We start from the raw sequence: 19,600 nt of genomic DNA on the forward strand, positions 1-19,600 counted from the left end.
ACGTCATGCTACTCTATAGAGGGGAGAAAAGAAAACAGGTCAGAGAGAGATAGAGACAGAAACATAGAGACAAAGAGATAGAGACAGAAAGAGAGAGAGAAACCGATGTATTCATCTTTGAGTCTCTCCACCTTCTGGGCCTATCCCTGTCATGTGTCTAATGGCTAGGAGTGTTGAGTAGTGGTGTGGTATTGTTGTGGTGTGTTGTGGTAGTATTGTGGTAGTGGTGTGGTAGTGGTGTGGTAGTATTGTGGTAGTGGTGTAGTAGTGGTGTGGTAGTGGTGTGGTAGTATTGTGGTAGTAGTGTGGTAGTATTGTGGTAGTATTGTGGTAGTGGTGTAGTAGTGGTGTGGTAGTATTGTGGTAGTAGTGTGGTAGTATTGTGGTAGTGGTGTAGTAGTATTGTGGTAGTGGTAGTGGTGTGGTAGTATTGTGGTAGTAGTGTGGTAGTATTGTGGTAGTGGTGTAGTAGTGGTAGCTGTGTGTTAGTAGTGTGGTGTGTTGTGGTAGTATTGTGGTGTGGTGGTTGTGTGGTAGTATTGTGGTAGTGGTGTGGTAGTATTGTGGTAGTGGTAGTATTGTGGTAGTGGTAGTATTGTGGTAGTGGTGTGGTAGTATTGTGGTAGTGGTAGTATTGTGGTAGTGGTAGTATTGTGGTAGTGGTGTGGTAGTATTGAGTAGTGGTGTGGTATTGTTGTGGTGTGGTAGCGGTGTGGTAGTATTGTGGTAGTGGTAGTGTAGTGGTATGGTGTGGTAGTGGTGTAGTGTGGTAGCGGTATGGTAGTATTGTGGAAGTGGTGTGGTGGTATTGTGGTAGTATTGTGGTGGTGGTGTAGTAGTGGTGTGGTAGTATTGTGGTAGTAGTGTGGTAGTATTGTGGTAGTGGTGTGGTAGTACTGTGGTAGTGGTGTAGTAGTGGTGTGGTGGTATTGTGGTAGTATTGTGGTGGTGGTGTAGTAGTGGTGTGGTAGTATTGTGGTAGTATTGTGGTAGTGGTGTGGTAGTATTGTGGTAGTGGTGTAGTAGTGGTAGCTGTGTGTTAGTAGTGTGGTGTGTTGTGGTAGTATTGTGGTGTGGTGGTTGTGTGGTAGTATTGTGTTAGTATTGTGGTGTGGTGGTTGTGTGGTAGTATTGTGGTAGTGGTGTGGTAGTATTGTGGTAGTGTTGTGGTAGTATTGTGGAAGTGGTGTGGTAGTATTGTGGTAGTGGTGTGGTAGTGGTAGTATTGTGGAAGTGGTGTGGTAGTGGTGTGGTAGTGGTGTGGTAGTGGTAGTATATCTCAGGGTTAGTGTTACCTGTATGCTTCTATGAGTCTTTCCACCTTTTGGGCCTCTCCCTGGACTCTGATGTGAGCTTGGAACTTCCTGAGAGCCTCGTCTAGTTCCAAGGCCGAGAAATCCATCTCATCCACCACACAGCTAGAGAGGAGAACATTGGTATGAACATAGGAGACACATGTACTACTGATTCTAAGACTGTCTGGGCTCCGTGAGTCTCAGTCTTAGCTGCGTGGGTACAGTACAGTATAGGGCAAGACATATTTAAGTGCCTTTGAACGGGGGTATGGGAGTAAGTGCCAGGCGCACCGGTTTGTGTCAAGAACTGCAAAGGTGCTGTTTTTTTCCCATGCTCAACAGTTTCCTGTGTGTATCAAGAATGGCCCACCACACAAACTGTGGGAAGCATTGGAGTCAACATGGTCCAGCTGGTCATTGAAATATGTAAATGACCAGCTGTTTATGTGAACAGATGAGAAGATGAATGGCGAATTAGACGACAGAAGCTGAGGGAGTTATATCAGTCTGAAGAGTAGCATCAACATGGTGTTTAAGAAGAAGGATTTGTTGGGAAAGGGATGATGGTTTGCTGATGTGAGTTTTCTAAAGCTGAGGATTCAGTCTATGTAGCTGGTCTTGTTGAGTCAGTCTATGTAGCTGATCTTGTTGAGTCAGTCTATGTAGTTGATCTTGTTGATTCAGTCTATGTAGCTGGTCTTGTTGATACAGTCTATGTAGCTGGTCTTGTTGAGTCAGTCTATGTAGCTGATCTTGTTGATTCAGTCTATGTAGCTGGTCTTGTTGAGTCAGTCTATGTAGCTGGTCTTGTTGAGTCAGTCTATGTAGCTGATCTTGTTGATTCAGTCTATGTAGCTGGTCTTGTTGATACAGTCTATGTAGCTGGTCTTGCATATACAGTCTATGTAGCTGGTCTTGCATATACAGTCTATGTAGCTGGTCTTGCATATACAGTCTATGTAGCTGGTCTTGTTGTTTCAGTCTATGTAGCTGGTCTTGTTGATTCAGTCTATGTAGCTGGTCTTGTTGATTCAGTCTATGTAGCTGGTCTTGTTGATTCGGTCTATGTAGCTGGTCTTGCATATACAGTCTATGTAGCTGGTCTTGCATATACAGTCTATGTAGCTGGTCTTGCATATACAGTCTATGTAGCTGGTCTTGCATATACAGTCTATGTAGCTGGTCTTGCATATACAGTCTATGTAGCTGGTCTTGCATATAGTCTATGTAGTTGGTCTTGTTGATACAGTCTATGTAGCTGGTCTTGTTGATACAGTCTATGTAGCTGGTCTTGTTGATTCAGTCTATGTAGCTGGTCTTGTTGATACAGTCTATGTAGCTGGTCTTGTTGACACAGTGACATACAGACACACTGAGACAGACAGACAACTGACTCACTCCAGGACGTCTCTATTGAATTGTTTCTGCCTGTTCCCCAAGAACTCTCCAATCATCTGCCTGCTCAGGCCCTTCCTCTGGAGCAGGAAGTGAGCCACTCCCACTGGAGTGTCTGGGACAAACCCTCGATCAGTCAGGTACTGACAACCCTTCTCTGGCTTCCTGGAAGGGAGAGAGAGAGAGAGAGAGAGAGAGAGAGAGAGAGAGAGAGAGAGAGAGAGAGAGAGAGAGAGAGAGAGAGAGAGAGAGAGAGAGAGAGGGAGTAAATGAGAGAGAGAGATAGAGAATGAGGGGAGGGGAGGGTTAGGGTTAGACATGGGGTGAGGGTGGGTTAGGGTGGGGTAAGGGTGGGGTGAGGGTGGGTTAGGGTGGGGTGAGGGTGGGTGAGGGTGGGTGAGGGTGGGTGGGGTTGGGGTGAGTTAGGGTGGGTTAGGGTTAGGGTGGGGTGAGTTAGGGTTGGTGGGTGAGGGTGGGTGAGGGTGGGTGAGGGTGGGGTGAGTGTGGAGTGAGGGTGAGGGTGGGTTAGGGTGGGGTTAGGGTGGGTGGGTGAGGGTGGGTTAGGGTGGGGTGAGGGTGGGTGAGGGTGGAGTGAGGGTGGGTTAGGGTGGGGTGAGGGTGGGGTGAGGGTGGGTTAGGTTAGGGTGGGTGAGGGTGGGTGGGTTAGGGTGGGTGAGGATGTGTGAGGGTGGGTTAGGGTGGGGTGAGGGTTAGGGTGGGTTATAGTGGGTGAGGGTGGGGTTAGGGTGGGTGAGGGTGGGTGAGGGTGGGGGTGGGTGAGGGTGGGGTGAGGGTGGGTTAGGGTGGGTTGAGGGTGGGGTGAGGGTGGGTTAGGGTGGGTTAGGGTGGGGTGAGGGTGGGTGAGGGTGGGTTAGGGTGGGTTAGGGTGGGTTAGGGTTGGGTGAGGGTGGGGTTAGGGTGGGTTAGGGTGAGGGTGGGTTAGGGTGGGTGAGGGTGGAGTGAGGGTGAGGGTGGGTGAGGGTGGGTTAGTGTGGGGTGAGGGTGGGTTAGGGTGGGTGAGGGTGGGGTGAGTGTGGGGTGAGGGTGGGTGAGGGTGGAGTGAGGGTGAGGGTGGGTGAGGATGGGTGAGGGTGGGTTAGGGTGGGGTGAGAGTTAGGGTGGGGTGAGGGTGGGGTGAGGGTGGGTTAGGTTAGGGTGGGTGAGGGTGGGTGGGTTAGGGTGGGTGAGGATGGGTTAGGGTGGGTTAGGGTGGGGTGAGGGTTAGGGTGGGGTGGGGTTAGGGTGGGGTGAGGGTGGGTTATAGTGGGTGAGGGTGGGGTTAGGGTGGGTGAGGATGGGTTAGGGTGGGGTGAGGGTTAGGGTGGGGTGAGGGTGGGTTATAGTGGGTGAGGGTGGGGTTAGGGTGGGTTAGGGTGGGTTAGGGTGGGGGTGGGTGAGGGTGGGGTGAGGGTGGGTGAGGGTGGGGTGAGGGTGGGTGAGGGTGGAGTGAGGGTGAGGGTGGGTGAGGGTGGGTTAGTGTGGGGTGAGGGTGGAGTGAGGGTGAGGGTGGGTTAGGGTGGGGTTAGGGTGGGTTAGGGTGGGGTGAGGGTGGGGGAGGGTGGGGTGAGGGTGGGTTAGGGTGGGGTGAGGGTGGGTGAGGGTGGGGTGAGGGTGGGTTAGGGTGGGTTAGGTTAGGGTGGGTGAGGGTGGGTGGGTTAGGGTGGGTGAGGATGGGTGAGGGTGGGTTAGGGTGGGGTGAGGGTTAGGGTGGGGTGGGTTAGGGTGAGGGTGGGTTATAGTGGGTGAGGGTGGGTGAGGGTGGGTGAGGGTGGGGTGAGGGTGGGTTAGGGTGGGTTGAGGGTGGGGTGAGGGTGGGGTGAGGGTGGGTTAGGATGGGGTGAGGGTGGGGAGAGGATGGGGTGAGGGTGGGTGAGGGTGGGATAGGGTTGGGTGAGGGTTGGGTGAGGGTGGATGAGGGTGGGGTGAGGGTGGGGTTAGGGTGGGTTAGGGTGGGTTAGGGTGGGTGAGGGTGGGTTTAGGGTGGGTTAGGGTGAGGGTGGGGTGGGGTGAGGGTGGGTGAGGTTAGGGTGGGTGAGGGTGGGTGGGTGGGTTAGGGTGGGTGAGGATGGGTGAGGGTGGGTGAGGTTAGGGTGGGTGAGGGTGGGTGGGTGGGTTAGGGTGGGTGAGGATGGGTGAGGGTGGGTTAGGGTGGGGTGAGGGTTAGGGTGGGGTTAGGGTGGGGTGAGGGTGGGTTATAGTGGGTGAGGGTGGGGTTAGGGTGGGTGAGGGTGGGGGTGGGGGTGGTTGAGGGTGGGTGAGGGTGAGGTGAGGGTGGGTGAGGGTGGGTTAGGGTGGGGTGAGGGTGGGTTAGGGTGGGGTGAGGGTTAGGGTGGGGTTAGGGTGGGGTGAGGGTGGGTTATAGTGGGTGAGGGTGGGGTTAGGGTGGGTGAGGGTGGGTGAGGGTGGGTGAGGGTGAGGTGAGGGTGGGTGAGGGTGGGTTAGGGTGGGGTGAGGGTGGGTGAGGGTGGGTGGGTTAGGGTTGGGTGAGGGTGGGTGAGGGTGGGGTAGTGGGTTAGGGTGGGGTTAGGGTGGGTTAGGGTGAGGGTGGGGTGGGGTGAGGGTGGGTTAGGGTGGGTTAGGGTGGGGTGAGGGTGGGTTAGGGTGTGGTGAGGGTGGGGTGAGGGTGAGTTAGGGTGGGGTGGGGTGAGGGTGGGTTGAGGGTGGGTGAGGGTGGGTTAGGGTGGGTTAGGGTGAGGGTGAGTTAGAGTGGGTTAGGGTGGGGTGAGGGTTAGGGTGGGGTGGGGGTGAGGTTGGGATAGGGTGAGGTGGGGTTAGGGTGGGGTGAGGGTGGGTTAGGGTGGGTTAGGGTGGGGTGAGGGTGGGTTAGGGTGGGGTGAGGGTGGGTTAGGGTGGGTTAGGGTGGGGTGAGGGTGGGTGGGTGGGTGGGTGAGGGTGGGGTGAGGGTGGGTTAGGGTGGGGTGAGGGTGGGTGAGGGTGGGTTAGGGTTGGGTGGGTGAGGGTGGGTGGGGTGGGGTGGGGTTAGGGTGGGTTTGGGTGGGTTAGGGTGGGGTGGGTTAGGGTGGGGTTAGGGTGGGTTAGGGTGGGTTAGGGTGGAGTTAGGGTGAGGGTGGGGGTGGGTTAGGGTGGGGTGGGGTTAGGGTGGGGTGAGGGTGGGTTAGGGTGTGGTGAGGGTGGGGTGAGGGTGGGTTAGGGTAGGTTAGGTTGGGGTGAGGGTGGGTTAGGGTGGGTTAGGGTGAGGGTGAGTTAGGGTGGATTAGGGTGGGTTAGGGTGGGGTGAGGGTTAGGGTGGGGTGAGGGTGGGGTTAGGGTGGGTTAGGGTGGGGTGAGGGTGGGTTAGGGTGGGTTAGGGTGGGGTGAGGGTTGGTTAGGGTGGGGTGAGGGTGGGTTAGGGTGGGGTTAGGGTGAGGGGCGGCTCAGCTCCTGCTGGTCTATAAGGGTCCTGAGAGAAGATAGAAGGGAGGTGGCTGGGGAGAACTCCTGATTTAAAGCAACTTAATGATCCATAAAGCAAATCAAAGTTGATCAACAATCATCAAGATTCAACACACACACACACACACACACACTCAGTCCAATCATACACACTCAGTCCAATCACACACACACAGTCCAATCACACACACACACTCAGTCCAATCACTCACACACACACACACACTCAGTCCAATCACACACACACACACACACACACACACACACACACACACACACACACACACACACAGTCCAATCACACACACACACTCAGTCCAATCACACACACACACTCAGTCCAATCACTCACACACACACACACACACACACACACACACACACACACACACACACACACACACACACACACACACACACACACACACACAGTCCAATCACACACACACACTCAGTCCAATCACACACACACACTCAGTCCAATCACTCACACACACTCAGTCCAATCACTCACACACACACACACACACACACACAGTCCAATCACACACACACACACACACACACACACACACACACACACACACACACACACACACACACACACACACACACACACAGTCCAATCACACACACACTCAGTCCAATCACACACACACACACACACAGTTAGAGATAGTAGGGCCAGACACTCTTTCAAAAAGATTGCCATCAATGTGTTAGAATAACACAGTCAGTCAGTCCAATCCTGCTGTAAGACGTGACTAAAAATACTGTCAATAGGTCTTTAGTAGTAATCAATGTATCGCTGATGTATCCGGTGTGAAATGGCTAGCTGGTTAGCGATGCGTGCTAGTAGCGTTTCAATCAGTGACACCACTCACTCTGAGACCTTGAAGTAGTTGTTTCCCTTGTTCTGCAAGGGCCGTGGCTTTAGTGGAGAGATAAGTAACAAAGCAAAGCATCGTGGGATGCAGTTGCTGATGTGTTCAGAGGATCCCTGGTTCAATCCCTCAACATTTTGGAAAACGGTAAAATCTCTGAAGGGTTGTACTTCCTCCTCTTTGCCCAACAAACAAATTCAGACTCTGGCCCCATTATGGACAAAATTGCTAACATTGATGGCAATCTTTTTGAAAGAGTGTCTGGCCCTACTATCTCTAACTGTGGGATAAATGCTGATTCTAGAATTTTACCGTTTGACTCTGAAAATGGGAAATTTTGGCACTTTGGTAATTCACAGAAAAATAAGTCCTTGATGCCTTACTTGCAATAGATACCAAGAAATCCACAGGGACTAACCAATTGGAGCCAGGTCTTCTCAAGTGTGCTGCCCCCTTCATTGATGGCTCAGTCACCCATATCTTAAATCTAACATTGTTAGGTTAAAAAATCCTCAGCAATCTACACACAATACCCCATAATGAGAAAGTGAAAGGTGGAGTCCACCTCTGGTAAATTTCATTTGTTGGACATGATTTGGAAAGGCACACACCTGTCTAAATAAAGTCTCACAGTTGACAGTGCATGTCAGAGCAAAAACCAAGCTATGAGGTCAAAGGAAATAATCTCGTCTCTCTCTAGTCAGCAGGAAGCGAATTGTGCAGTCAACCATTCTACCCGTTGTTATTATGGTGATACTATTTATCAACCTTTCTACCTGTTGTTGTTATGGTGATACTATTTATCAACCTTTCTACCTGTTGTTATGGTGATACTATTTATCAACCTTTCTACCTGTTGTTATGGTGATACTATTTATCAACCTTTCTACCTGTTGTTATGGTGATACTATTAATCAACCTTTCTACCTGTTGTTGTTATGGTGATACTATTTATCAACCTTTCTACCTGTTGTTATGGTGATACTATTAATCAACCTTTCTACCTGTTGTTATGGTGATACTATTAATCAACCTTTCTACCTGTTGTTATGGTGATACTATTATCAACCTTTCTACCTGTTGTTGTGTTGATACTATTATCAACCTTTCTACCTGTTGTTGTGGTGATACTATTATCAACCTTTCTACCTGTTGTTGTTATGGTGATACTATTATCAACCTTTCTACCTGTTGTTGTTATGGTGATACTATTATCAAAGTGCAGCTGCCTCTACTCTTAAGCCCCTGGATGCCGTTTATCACAGCACCCTTCGTTTTATCACAGAGACAGTTTTACTACTCATCACTGCATTCTTTACCAAAAGGTTGTCTGGACCTCTTTAAAGTCACATCACTACGCTTCATAAGCTTCCGACTTACCTAACGTCACTGATAAAATGTAAAATTATAAGTTACCCGTTCACAGGGTTGGTTAACTTTGGCAACTCCTTCGGTGTCTACAGAGTTAGGTAAATCTGCCTTTCATTTCCTTACACCCTATGTTTGGAATAATCTCAAATACATTTTGATTGGATGCTGATTACAACCACAGATCAGAACCATAGACCACTGATCGGAACCACTGACCACTGATCAGAACCACAGACCACTGATTGGAACCACAGACCACTGATCGGAACCACAGACCACTGATCGGAACCACAGACCACTGATCAGAACCACAGACCACTGATCAGAACCACAGACCACTGATCAGAACCACTAATTACAGCCACTGATCGGAACCACTGATCAGAACCACTGATCAGAACCACTGATCAGAACCACTGACCACTGATCAGAACCACTGATTACAACCACTGACCACTGATCAGAACCACTGACCACTGATCAGAACCACTGATGAGAACCACTGATCAGAACCACTGATCAGACTGCTTCAAAAGGACTAGGTAATATAACTCAGGCTTTAGTGTGTGTGCCTCTGTCCTGAACCTACTTGTTAAACAGGTTTAGTCCGATGCGATAGTGTCTCTTCCTGATGATGTCATTACTGAAGGCCGGTGAGTCCCAGCTGTTGCGTGTCTCTTTGTGATAGGTCTGCTTTCTGAGGGTCTGTTCTCTACTGGAGGACTCAGAGCTGCAGTTAATAGTGTCATTACTGTTAGATGTAGAGTTTATACTGTCATTGTCCCCATCTGAGAAGTCAGACTCTGACTTGCTCTGCCGGTTAGCCATCCCGTTGATCGCCAGGTGGGCCTCTAGTGTTCGTGGCCGGTGGCGGGGACCATCCTCATTCCTGGAGGTTCCCTTGGGGGTCAGGCCACGGGGGTGAGACAAGGAGGAGGGGTGAGGAGGGAGATGTTTGGGGCTGGCTGGCTGACTAATGGGCTGGCGATCGTAGGCGTTCTGCCTCTTCAGAAAGGAGCGGTCGGAACGGTCACTGAGCTCCACGGAGCTGTCGCTGGGCGGCTCGATAGTCAGCAGCGGGAGGTGGTCGACCCTAAGCCTCTGCTCCTGCTGCTTCAGGGAGGGTGTGCTGCAGCAGGAGGTGTCTGACCCCTGACCTTTATCATCCTTATGGACCAGAGACCAGGAGAGAGAACGCAAACGCAGCTCCGACTCTTTGGAGGAGGGCCGGTCTACCGATGGTAGGGGGGTGTAGGGGCGCTCTAGGGACTGAGACAGGGGGAGAGGAGAGTAGGGATGGTCCAGGGACTGAGACAGAGGAAGAGGAGGGGACAGCTCTTCCTCATCGATGTAGAGAGTCACATCGCTGTATGATGCTGTCATCTCATCCAGTTTGTGGTGTTCCGCGCTGCTGTGTGAGGAGGGTTTGACCTGGTAGGTGAACAGCTCTCTGTCTCGGTCTTTGTCCAGGTCGGGGTGTCCTCTCCCCCCTTGCCTCGTCTCTCCTGCCCCCCCCTCCTCCCTGTGCAGACTCCTACTATTCAGAGCATCGTCTATCGACTCGGCCAGAGACTTGACCTGACGGGAGAACGCGTCCTCCAGCTCCGTTATAGCGTCGGTGAAGTCAGAGTTCTGGACCACCACAGGTGACTTCATAGTACCTGGGACCACACCCCCCAGGTCAGTGCTGCATTCTGATTGGACCAGGGCCCCCAGGTGTTTGGTTCCGTTGTCGGTGAGGGAGGAGGACTGGTGAACCTTCTCAGGGCCTTCCAAGGAGAACTGCATCCTCATGCTGGACAGGACGATACGTCGGGACATGCGGTTCTCGGACATGGAACTGCGGAGACGTTTAAAGTTCTTGTTCATCTGATACTGGCGGAAGGCTGTCTGTATGGTGCGGGCCGCATGACGCGTTATGAAACGGCCTCCGTACTTACGCTCCAGCATCTCCACCTGGAGGAGAGAGAGAGAAGGCAATCAATCAATCAACCAACCAACCAATCAATCAATCGACAGCATGAGAAGCTTGGTTAACCCTTTACATGTTCATTTACATTACCAGCCATTTCAAATTATTATGTGACATACACTGAGTATACCAAAAATCCGGAACACCTTCCTATTATTGAGTTGCACCCCCACTTTTGCCCTCAGAACAGTGTTGAAAGGGTTCCACAGGGATTCTGGCCCATGTTGACTCCAATGCTTCCCACAGTTGTGTCAGGTTGGCTGGATGTCCTTTGAGTGGTGGACCATTCCTGATACACACGGGAAACTGCTGAGCGTGAAACACCCAACAGCGTTACAGTTCTTGATACAAATCGGTGCACCTGGCACCTACTACCATACATACCCCATTCAAAAGCACTAAAATTGTTTGCCTTCCTATTCCCCTCTGAATGGCACACACACACAATCTATGTGGAATTGTCTCAAGGCTTAAAAATCCTTCTTTAACCTGTCTCCTCCCCTTCATCTACACTGATTTGAAGTGGATTTAACAGGTGACATCAACAAGGGATCATAGCCTTGACCTGGATTCACCTGGTCAGTCTGTCATGAAAGGGCAGATGTTCTTAAAGTTTTGAATGTTTAGTATACATGCCCAAACATTTATGGGAATAACATCCAAACCAGAAACAAATGAAGAAACACATATAGAATAGATCTATAGTTCTGTGACACAGTAACACAGTAACACGGTAACATGGTAACACGGTAACACGGTAACACAGTAACACGGTAACACGGTAACACAATAACCCAACAACACGGTAACACGGTAACACAATAACCCAACAACACGGTAACACGGTAACACGGTAACACAACAACACAGTAACACGGTAACCAAACAACACAGTAACATGGTAACACAACAACACAGTAACATGGTAACACGGTAACGCAACAACACAGTAACACGGTAACACGGTAACCCAACAACACAGTAACACGGTAACACGGTAACCCAACAACGCAACACAGTAACACGGTAACACGGTAACCCAACAACACAGTAACACGGTAACACGGTAACCCAACAACACAGTAACACGGTAACCCAACAACACAGTAACACGGTAACCCAACAACACAGTAACACGGTAACCCAACAACGCAACAACACAGTAACGCAACAACACGGTAACACAGTAACACAATAACATGGTAACACAATAACATGGTAACACGGTAACACAATAACATGGTAACACAATAACATGGTAACACAGTAACACAATAACATGGTAACACGGTAACACAATAACATGGTAACACGGTAACACAGTAGCAGAGTAACACGGTAACCCAACAACACGGTAACACAGTAACATGGTACCATAGTAAGCATACTAAAGTTACACTTGTATTTGTATTTATTATGGAGTTTATTATGGATCCCCATTAGTTCCTGCCAAGGCAGCAGCTACTCTTCCTGGGGTTTATTATTGGTCCCCATTAGTTCCTGCCAAGGCAGCAGCTACTCTTCCTGGGGTTTATTATGGATCCCCATTAGTTCCTTCCAAGGCAACAGCTACTCTTCCTGGGGTTTATTATGGATCCACATTAGTTCCTGCCAAGGCAACAGCTACTCTTCCTGGGGTTTATTATGGATCCCCATTAGTTCCTGTCAAGGCAGCAGCTACTCTTCCTGGGGTTTATTATGGATCCCCATTAGTTCCTGCCAAGGCAGCAGCTACTCTTCCTGGGGTTTATTATGGATCCCCATTAGTTCCTTCCAAGGCAACAGCTACTCTTCCTGGGGTTTATTATGGATCCCCATTAGTTCCTGCCAAGGCAACAGCTACTCTTCCTGGGGTTTATTATGGATCCCCATCAGTTCCTGCCAAGGCAGCAGCTACTCTTCCTGGGGTTTATTATGGATCCCCATCAGCTGCTGTCAAGGCAGCAGCTACTCTTCCTGGGGTTTATTATGGATCCCCATTAGTTCCTGTCAAGGCAGCAGCTACTCTTCCTGGGGTTTATTATGGACCCCCATTAGTTCCTGCCAAGGCAACAGCTACTCTTCCTGGGGTTTATTATGGATCCCCATTAGTTCCTGTCAAGGCAGCAGCTACTCTTCCTGGGGTTTATTATGGATCCCCATTAGTTCCTGTCAACTCTTCCTGGGGTCCGGCAGAATTAAGGCATAACAGCCATTGCTGGCTATAATAGCCTATTATTGTCTATTGCCTCTGAAATGGCGACAGCTGGTTAAACAAATATGCAGACTATTAGTTTTATGACATGATATAAAGCATACATTACTGTCTGACAGACTCTGGGTTACTGGGGTTTGAATTACTGCAAATAACAAATATGAAAATCAGACAGTTTTCACATTTTAGCGACAATTGAATAATGTCAGCAGGATGATGTGTATTAAATGTATATGTTCTTATCAACAATGCTGAATCAGGATAGTATATACAGTTTCACTTATTCATGACATACATTCAGTCCAATTGAAAAGGCTTTTAAGCAGCAGGCCATTAGGTCGATGGTAAATTGAAGTCTTTAAACCAGGTTGATGTAGAAGCAGGCCACAGTGTCATCTATAGCTGAGTGGAACGGTCCTCCAGGACTATTGTTCACAGAACACTTTATTTATTCGGCTTGCTATACCTTTGTGCTGATGCTAATGTCAATCATTAGAACTGTATATATTTGTACTGATGATTGTCAGCCCTATGACATTATGTACTAGTTAATTGTTGTCACTATAACTGTATCTTTGTAATGCAGGTACATTTTTATGTTTTGTTTGTCTCTTGTTGTTTTTAATGCTCCGCTGCTGCAAAACCAATTACCCTCTGGAACAAATCAAGTTGAAAGTTGAACTTAAAAGTTATGCTCGTTTGAGTTTTGGACATACAGTGCTTGTGTCACGTCCTGACCAGTAAAAGGGGTTATTTGTCATTGTAGTATGGTCAGGGCGTAGCAGGGGGTGTTTGGTTTGGGTGTTTTGATGTTTTTGGGGTTTTGTTCTATGTTTTACATTTCTATGTTTATTCTAGTTCTGTTGGTTTTTGGTAATGACCTCCAATTAGAGGCAGCTGGTTGTTGTTGTCTCTAATTGGAGGCCATATTTAGTTGTGTTCGTTTCACTTGTGTTTTGTGGGTGGTTGCTTTCTGTATAGTTGGGTTACCTTACAGAACTGTTGGTTGTCGTTTATTGTTTTCGTTTAAGTGTTCACTTTAGTAAGTAAATAAAGAAGATGATCACTACACCCGCTGCGTTTTGGTCTCCTCAATACGACCGTTATGACAGCTTGTCGAATTGTGAATGAGAGACTGATGAAGTGTGTACAGCCTGTGCAAAATACAAAGCAGAGCTCATGCTTTTCATGTGACTTTTTTCAAATCATCATTAGAGTCCCATCATGCAGCCTTAGAATGTATTACAAATCTAAACATATATCCCAACGTTTGTAGAACAACTAAACTTACATTAATAACTTTAAATTAAGCACATAGGAGGACCTATTTATTTGTTAACCACACAACTCAGAATAGCTGTATGTGAGCACTCCATCAAATCGTTTGGCGAAAATATCCTTTCTATTTTATTCAGCTATGTTCAATTGTATTCTTCATACTATAAAGTAATGCCCAGGAATTCTAAGCAACTCTAGTCTGCTAAATGAACAAGTCTAGCCCACAGCCATATGGCATAGCCAGATCAGGACCTAACATGAGGACAACACAGAATGTGGTATTCTGTTCTTCTGAAACAGACCACATCTTCTTCATATCATGTTTCTTTAGACCTGTCTAAAATAAATTATGGATTTATTGTGATGGTGTAGGCTATATTACATGGATTTATTGTGATGGTGTAGGTAAACTATATTACATGGATTTATTGTGATGGTGTAGACTATATTACATGGATTTATTGTGATGGTGTAGGTAGACTATATTACATGGATTTATTGTGATGGTGTAGACTATATGTTTTTTTTAATTTTATTTTTATTTCACCTTTATTTAACCAGGTAGGCTAGTTAAGAACAAGTTCTCATTTGCAACTGTGACCTGGCCAAGATAAAGCATAGCAATTCGACACATACAACAACACAGAGTTACACATGGAATAAACAAACATACAGTCAATAATACAGAAAAAAAAGTCTATATACAGTGAGTGCAAATGAGGTAAGTTAAGGCAATAAATAGGCCATGGTGGCGAAGTAATTACAATATAGTAATTAAACACTGTAATTACCATATAGCAATTAATATAGTAATTACAATATAGCAATTAGACACCGTAGGCTTTGTTCCTTACCTTTTTGTCCTGAAGGTCGGCTGACAGCTCATAGCTCTCAGACAGGGATCGGGAGCATTTGACTGCCTTCTCCTCGGCCTGCTTCCTGAGGATGGACTGGCTGTGCTGCAGCTTGGGTCGTCGTGGCCGTGGTTGCCCTGGTAACACCACGTGGCTGAAGAGATGTCCACCGTCGAAGCGGTCCTGTCCGGTACCGTCGATACTGTGGGCTAGAGGGATGCCTCGACCGTATTGGTCTAAAGACCCGCCCACCTCGTCAGCACAAGCCTCCTCACCTTCCACACTGCAGAGACAGAGAGAGAGACAGAGAGAGAGACAGAGAGAGAGTTCACAAACCTGTTCTACTAACACACTGAAGCCTCAGGACCAGAACATCCAATCAATCAGAATAAACCAAATTACAACACAGTCAAAACAAAGCTACATTGCTTATTGGGAAACACAAGCACAAACACAAAGCAAAATGCAGTGCTATCTGGTCCTAAATCGACAGTACACTATGGCTAAATATTTGACCATGGTTACTGATCAAAACCTTAGAAAAACCTTGACAAAGTACAGGCTCAGTGAGCACAGCCTTGCCATTGAGAAGGGTAGACACAGGAAAACCTGGCTCCCTGTAGAGGAAAGGCTGTGCAACCACTGCACAACAGCAGAACCTGAGACGGAGCTGCATTTCCTGACAAAATGTCAAAAATATAAAACAATTAGAGAGTGTCATTTCCCCAAATTTGAAACCCTTATTCAAGGTTTTAAATACCTCTCTGATGAGGATAGGCTACCCATCCTGTTGGGGGAGGACGCAGAGAGCTGTGGGTTGGCAGCGCACTACATTGCTGCCTGCCATAAGTTGAGGGACAGTGTCTGACAGACCAATAAACCTGCACATGTCCTCAACTGTATGATTATTGTTATTGTTGAATGTATGGTTATATTGACCGTTGGTTATTGTTGTTACTGTTGTCCCGTTGACAATATTTGATTCTCATTTTTATTTATTTTATATTGTTAATATCCAAAGTAAGCTTTGGCAATATGTACATTGTTACGTCATGCCAATAAAGCGAATTGAATTGAATTGAAATTGAGAGAGAGAGACAGAGAGAGAGACAGAGACAGACAGAGAGACAGAGACAGAAAGAGAGAGAGACAGAGAGACAGAAAGAGAAAGAGACAGAGAGAGAGCGACAGAGAGAGAGAGACAGAAACAGAGAGACAGAGACAGAGACAGAGACATAGACATAGAGAGAGAGCGAGAGAGAGAGACAGAGAGAGACAGAGAGAGACAGAGAGAGACAGAGAGAGAGAGGCAGAAAGAGAGAGACAGAAAGAGAGAGACAGAAAGAGAGAGACAGAAAGAGAGACAGAGAGAGAGAGACAGAGAGAGACAGAGAGAGACAGAGAGAGACAGAGACAGAGAGAGACAGAGACAGAGAGAGACAGAGACAGAGAGAGACAGAGAGAGACAGAGAGAGAGAGACAGAAAGAGAGAGACAGAGAGAGAGACAGAAAGAGAGAGACAGAGACAGAGAGAGACAGAGAGAGACAGAGAGAGACAGAGAGAGACCTTCAATTAAAGGAGCAGTGGTTTTCTATTTTCTATTTAATGGTCTCTAGTCAACAAACCCTGTGTACTATACTTTACCACAGTGGAATGCCAGTGTTAGTAAGGTACTGTACCACAGTGGAATGCCAGTGTTAGGAAGGTACTGTACCACAGTGGAATGCCAGTGTTAGTAAGGTACTGTACCACAGTGGAATGCCAGTGTTAGTAAGGTACTGTACTGTACCACAGTGGAATGCCAGTGTTAATAAGGTACTGTACCACAGTGGAATGCCAGTGTTAGTAAGGTGCTGTACTGTACCACAGTGGAATGCCAGTGTTAGTATGGTACTGTACTGTGGAATGCCAGTGTTAATAAGGTACTGTACTGTACCACAGTGGAATGCCAGTGCTAGTAAGGTACTGTACTGTACCACAGTGGAATGCCAGTGTTAGTAAGGTACTGTACCAGAGTGGAATGCCAGTGTTAGTAAGGTAATGTATTGTACCACAGTGGAATGCCAGTGTTAGTAAGGTACTGTACCACAGTGGAATGCCAGTGTTAGTAAGGTACTGTACTGTACCACAGTGGAATGCCAGTGTTAGTAAGGTACTGTACCACAGTGGAATGCCAGTGTTAGTAAGGTACTGTACCACAGTGGAATGCCAGTGTTAGTATGGTACTGTACTGTGGAATGCCAGTGTTAATAAGGTACTGTACCACAGTGGAATGCCAGTGCTAGTAAGGTACTGTACTGTACCACAGTGGAATACCAGTGTTAGTAAGGTACTGTACTGTGGAATGCCAGTGTTAATAAGGTACTGTACTGTACTGCAGTGGAATGCCAGTGTTAGTAAGGTACTGTACTGTACCACAGTGGAATGCCAGTGTTAGTAAGGTACTGTACCAGAGTGGAATGCCAGTGTTAGTAAGGTAATGTATTGTACCACAGTGGAATGCCAGTGTTAGTAAGGTACTGTACCACAGTGGAATGCCAGTGTTAGTAAGGTACTGTACCACAGTGGAATGCCAGTGTTAGTAAGGTACTGTACTGTACCACAGTGGAATGCCAGTGTTAGTAAGGTACTGTACCACAGTGGAATGCCAGTGTTAGTATGGTACTGTACTGTGGAATGCCAGTGTTAATAAGGTACTGTACTGTACCACAGTGGAATGCCAGTGCTAGTAAGGTACTGTACTGTACCACAGTGGAATGCCAGTGTTAGTAAGGTACTGTACTGTGGAATGCCAGTGTTAATAAGGTACTGTACTGTACTGCAGTGGAATGCCAGTGTTAGTAAGGTACTGTACCACAGTGGAATGCCAGTGTTAGTAAGGTACTGTACCGCAGTGGAATGCCAGTGTTAGTAAGGTACTGTACCGCAGTGGAATGCCAGTGTTAGTAAGGTACTGTACCATAGTGGAATGCCAGTGTTAGTAAGTTACTGTACCACAGTGGAATGCCCGTGTTAGTAAGGTACTGTACTGTACCACAGTGGAATGCCAGTGTTAGTAAGGTACTGTACTGTACCACAGTGGAATACCAGTGTTAGTATGGTACTGTACCACAGTGGAATGCCAGTGCTAGTAAGGTACTGTACTGTACCACAGTGGAATGCCAGTGTTAGTAAGGTACTGTACCACAGTGGAATGCCAGTGTTAGTATGGTACTGTACTGTACCACAGTGGAATGCCAGTGTTAGTAAGGTACTGTACCACAGTGGAATGCCAGTGTTAGTAAGGTACTGTACCACAGTGGAATGCCAGTGTTAGTATGGTACTGTACTGTGGAATGCCAGTGTTAATAAGGTACTGTACCACAGTGGAATGCCAGTGCTAGTAAGGTACTGTACTGTACCACAGTGGAATACCAGTGTTAGTAAGGTACTGTACTGTGGAATGCCAGTGTTAATAAGGTACTGTACTGTACTGCAGTGGAATGCCAGTGTTAGTAAGGTACTGTACTGTACCACAGTGGAATGCCAGTGTTAGTAAGGTACTGTACCAGAGTGGAATGCCAGTGTTAGTAAGGTAATGTATTGTACCACAGTGGAATGCCAGTGTTAGTAAGGTACTGTACCACAGTGGAATGCCAGTGTTAGTAAGGTACTGTACCACAGTGGAATGCCAGTGTTAGTAAGGTACTGTACTGTACCACAGTGGAATGCCAGTGTTAGTAAGGTACTGTACCACAGTGGAATGCCAGTGTTAGTATGGTACTGTACTGTGGAATGCCAGTGTTAATAAGGTACTGTACTGTACCACAGTGGAATGCCAGTGCTAGTAAGGTACTGTACTGTACCACAGTGGAATGCCAGTGTTAGTAAGGTACTGTACTGTGGAATGCCAGTGTTAATAAGGTACTGTACTGTACTGCAGTGGAATGCCAGTGTTAGTAAGGTACTGTACCACAGTGGAATGCCAGTGTTAGTAAGGTACTGTACCGCAGTGGAATGCCAGTGTTAGTAAGGTACTGTACCGCAGTGGAATGCCAGTGTTAGTAAGGTACTGTACCACAGTGGAATGCCAGTGTTAGTAAGTTACTGTACCACAGTGGAATGCCCGTGTTAGTAAGGTACTGTACTGTACCACAGTGGAATGCCAGTGTTAGTAATGTACTGTACCGCAGTGGAATGCCAGTGTTAGTAAGGTACTGTACTGTACCACAGTGGAATGCCAGTGTTAGTAAGGTACTGTACTATACCACAGTGGAATGCCAGTGTTAGTAAGGTACTGTACTGTACCACAGTGGAATGCCAGTGTTAGTAAGGTACTGTACCACAGTGGAATGCCAGTGTTAGTAAGGTACTGTACTGTACCACAGTGGAATGCCAGTGCTAGTAAGGTACTGTACCACAGTGGAATGCCAGTGTTAGTAAGGTACTGTACTATACCACAGTGGAATGCCAGTGTTAGTAAGGTACTGTACCGCAGTGGAATGCCAGTGTTAGTAAGGTACTGTACTGTACCACAGTGGAATGCCAGTGTTAGTATGGTACTGTACTGTACCACAGTGGAATGCCAGTGTTAGTAAGGTACTGTACCACAGTGGAATGCCACTGTTAGTAAAGTACTGTACCACAGTGGAATGCCAGTGTTAGTATGGTACTGTACTGTACCACAGTGGAATGCCAGTGTTAGTAAAGTACTGTATCACAGTGGAATGCCAGTGTTAATAAGGTACTGTACTGTACCACAGTGGAATGCCAGTGTTAGTAAGGTACTGTACCACAGTGGAATGCCAGTGTTAGTATGGTACTGTACCACAGTGGAATGCCAGTGTTAATAAGTTACTGTACCACAGTGGAATGCCAGTGTTAGTAAGGTACTGTACCAGAGTGGAATGCCAGTGTTAATAAGGTACTGTACCACAGTGGAATGCCAGTGTTAGTAAGGTACTGTACTGTACCACAGTGGAAT

At 47.4% G+C, this 19,600-nt stretch overlaps 2 protein-coding genes across 3 annotated transcripts in view; both read right to left on the minus strand.

The window, feature by feature from the left end:
* The window catches only part of iqsec1b (IQ motif and Sec7 domain ArfGEF 1b), a 77,543-nt gene that overhangs the window by 52,442 nt on the left and 5,501 nt on the right, over nucleotides 1-19,600 (minus strand). Inside the window, exons 2-5 of one of the 2 annotated variants that reach the window (XM_029692712.1) lie at nucleotides 14,637-14,919; nucleotides 8,928-10,294; nucleotides 2,694-2,855; nucleotides 1,296-1,418 (exon numbers count right to left, since the gene is read on the minus strand). In XM_029692712.1, coding sequence (XP_029548572.1) covers nucleotides 1,296-1,418; nucleotides 2,694-2,855; nucleotides 8,928-10,288 — 1,646 coding nt within the window. In that variant the 5' untranslated portion in view covers nucleotides 10,289-10,294; nucleotides 14,637-14,919. Of the gene's footprint in view, nucleotides 1-1,295; nucleotides 1,419-2,693; nucleotides 2,856-8,927; nucleotides 10,295-14,636; nucleotides 14,920-19,600 lie in introns of those variants that run through there. The other variant, XM_029692713.1, reaches the window with a different exon arrangement.
* LOC115151155 (uncharacterized) overlaps nucleotides 14,610-19,600 on the minus strand; it is a 257,223-nt gene continuing 252,232 nt past the window's right edge. Inside the window, exon 3 of the mRNA XM_029695166.1 lies at nucleotides 14,610-14,919. Within this exon, the coding sequence (XP_029551026.1) occupies nucleotides 14,610-14,919 (310 nt within the window). The remainder of the gene's footprint in view (nucleotides 14,920-19,600) is intronic.

Source organism: Salmo trutta, chromosome 16 (assembly GCF_901001165.1).
Source record: "Salmo trutta chromosome 16, fSalTru1.1, whole genome shotgun sequence".
NCBI classification, from domain to species: domain Eukaryota; kingdom Metazoa; phylum Chordata; class Actinopteri; order Salmoniformes; family Salmonidae; genus Salmo; species Salmo trutta.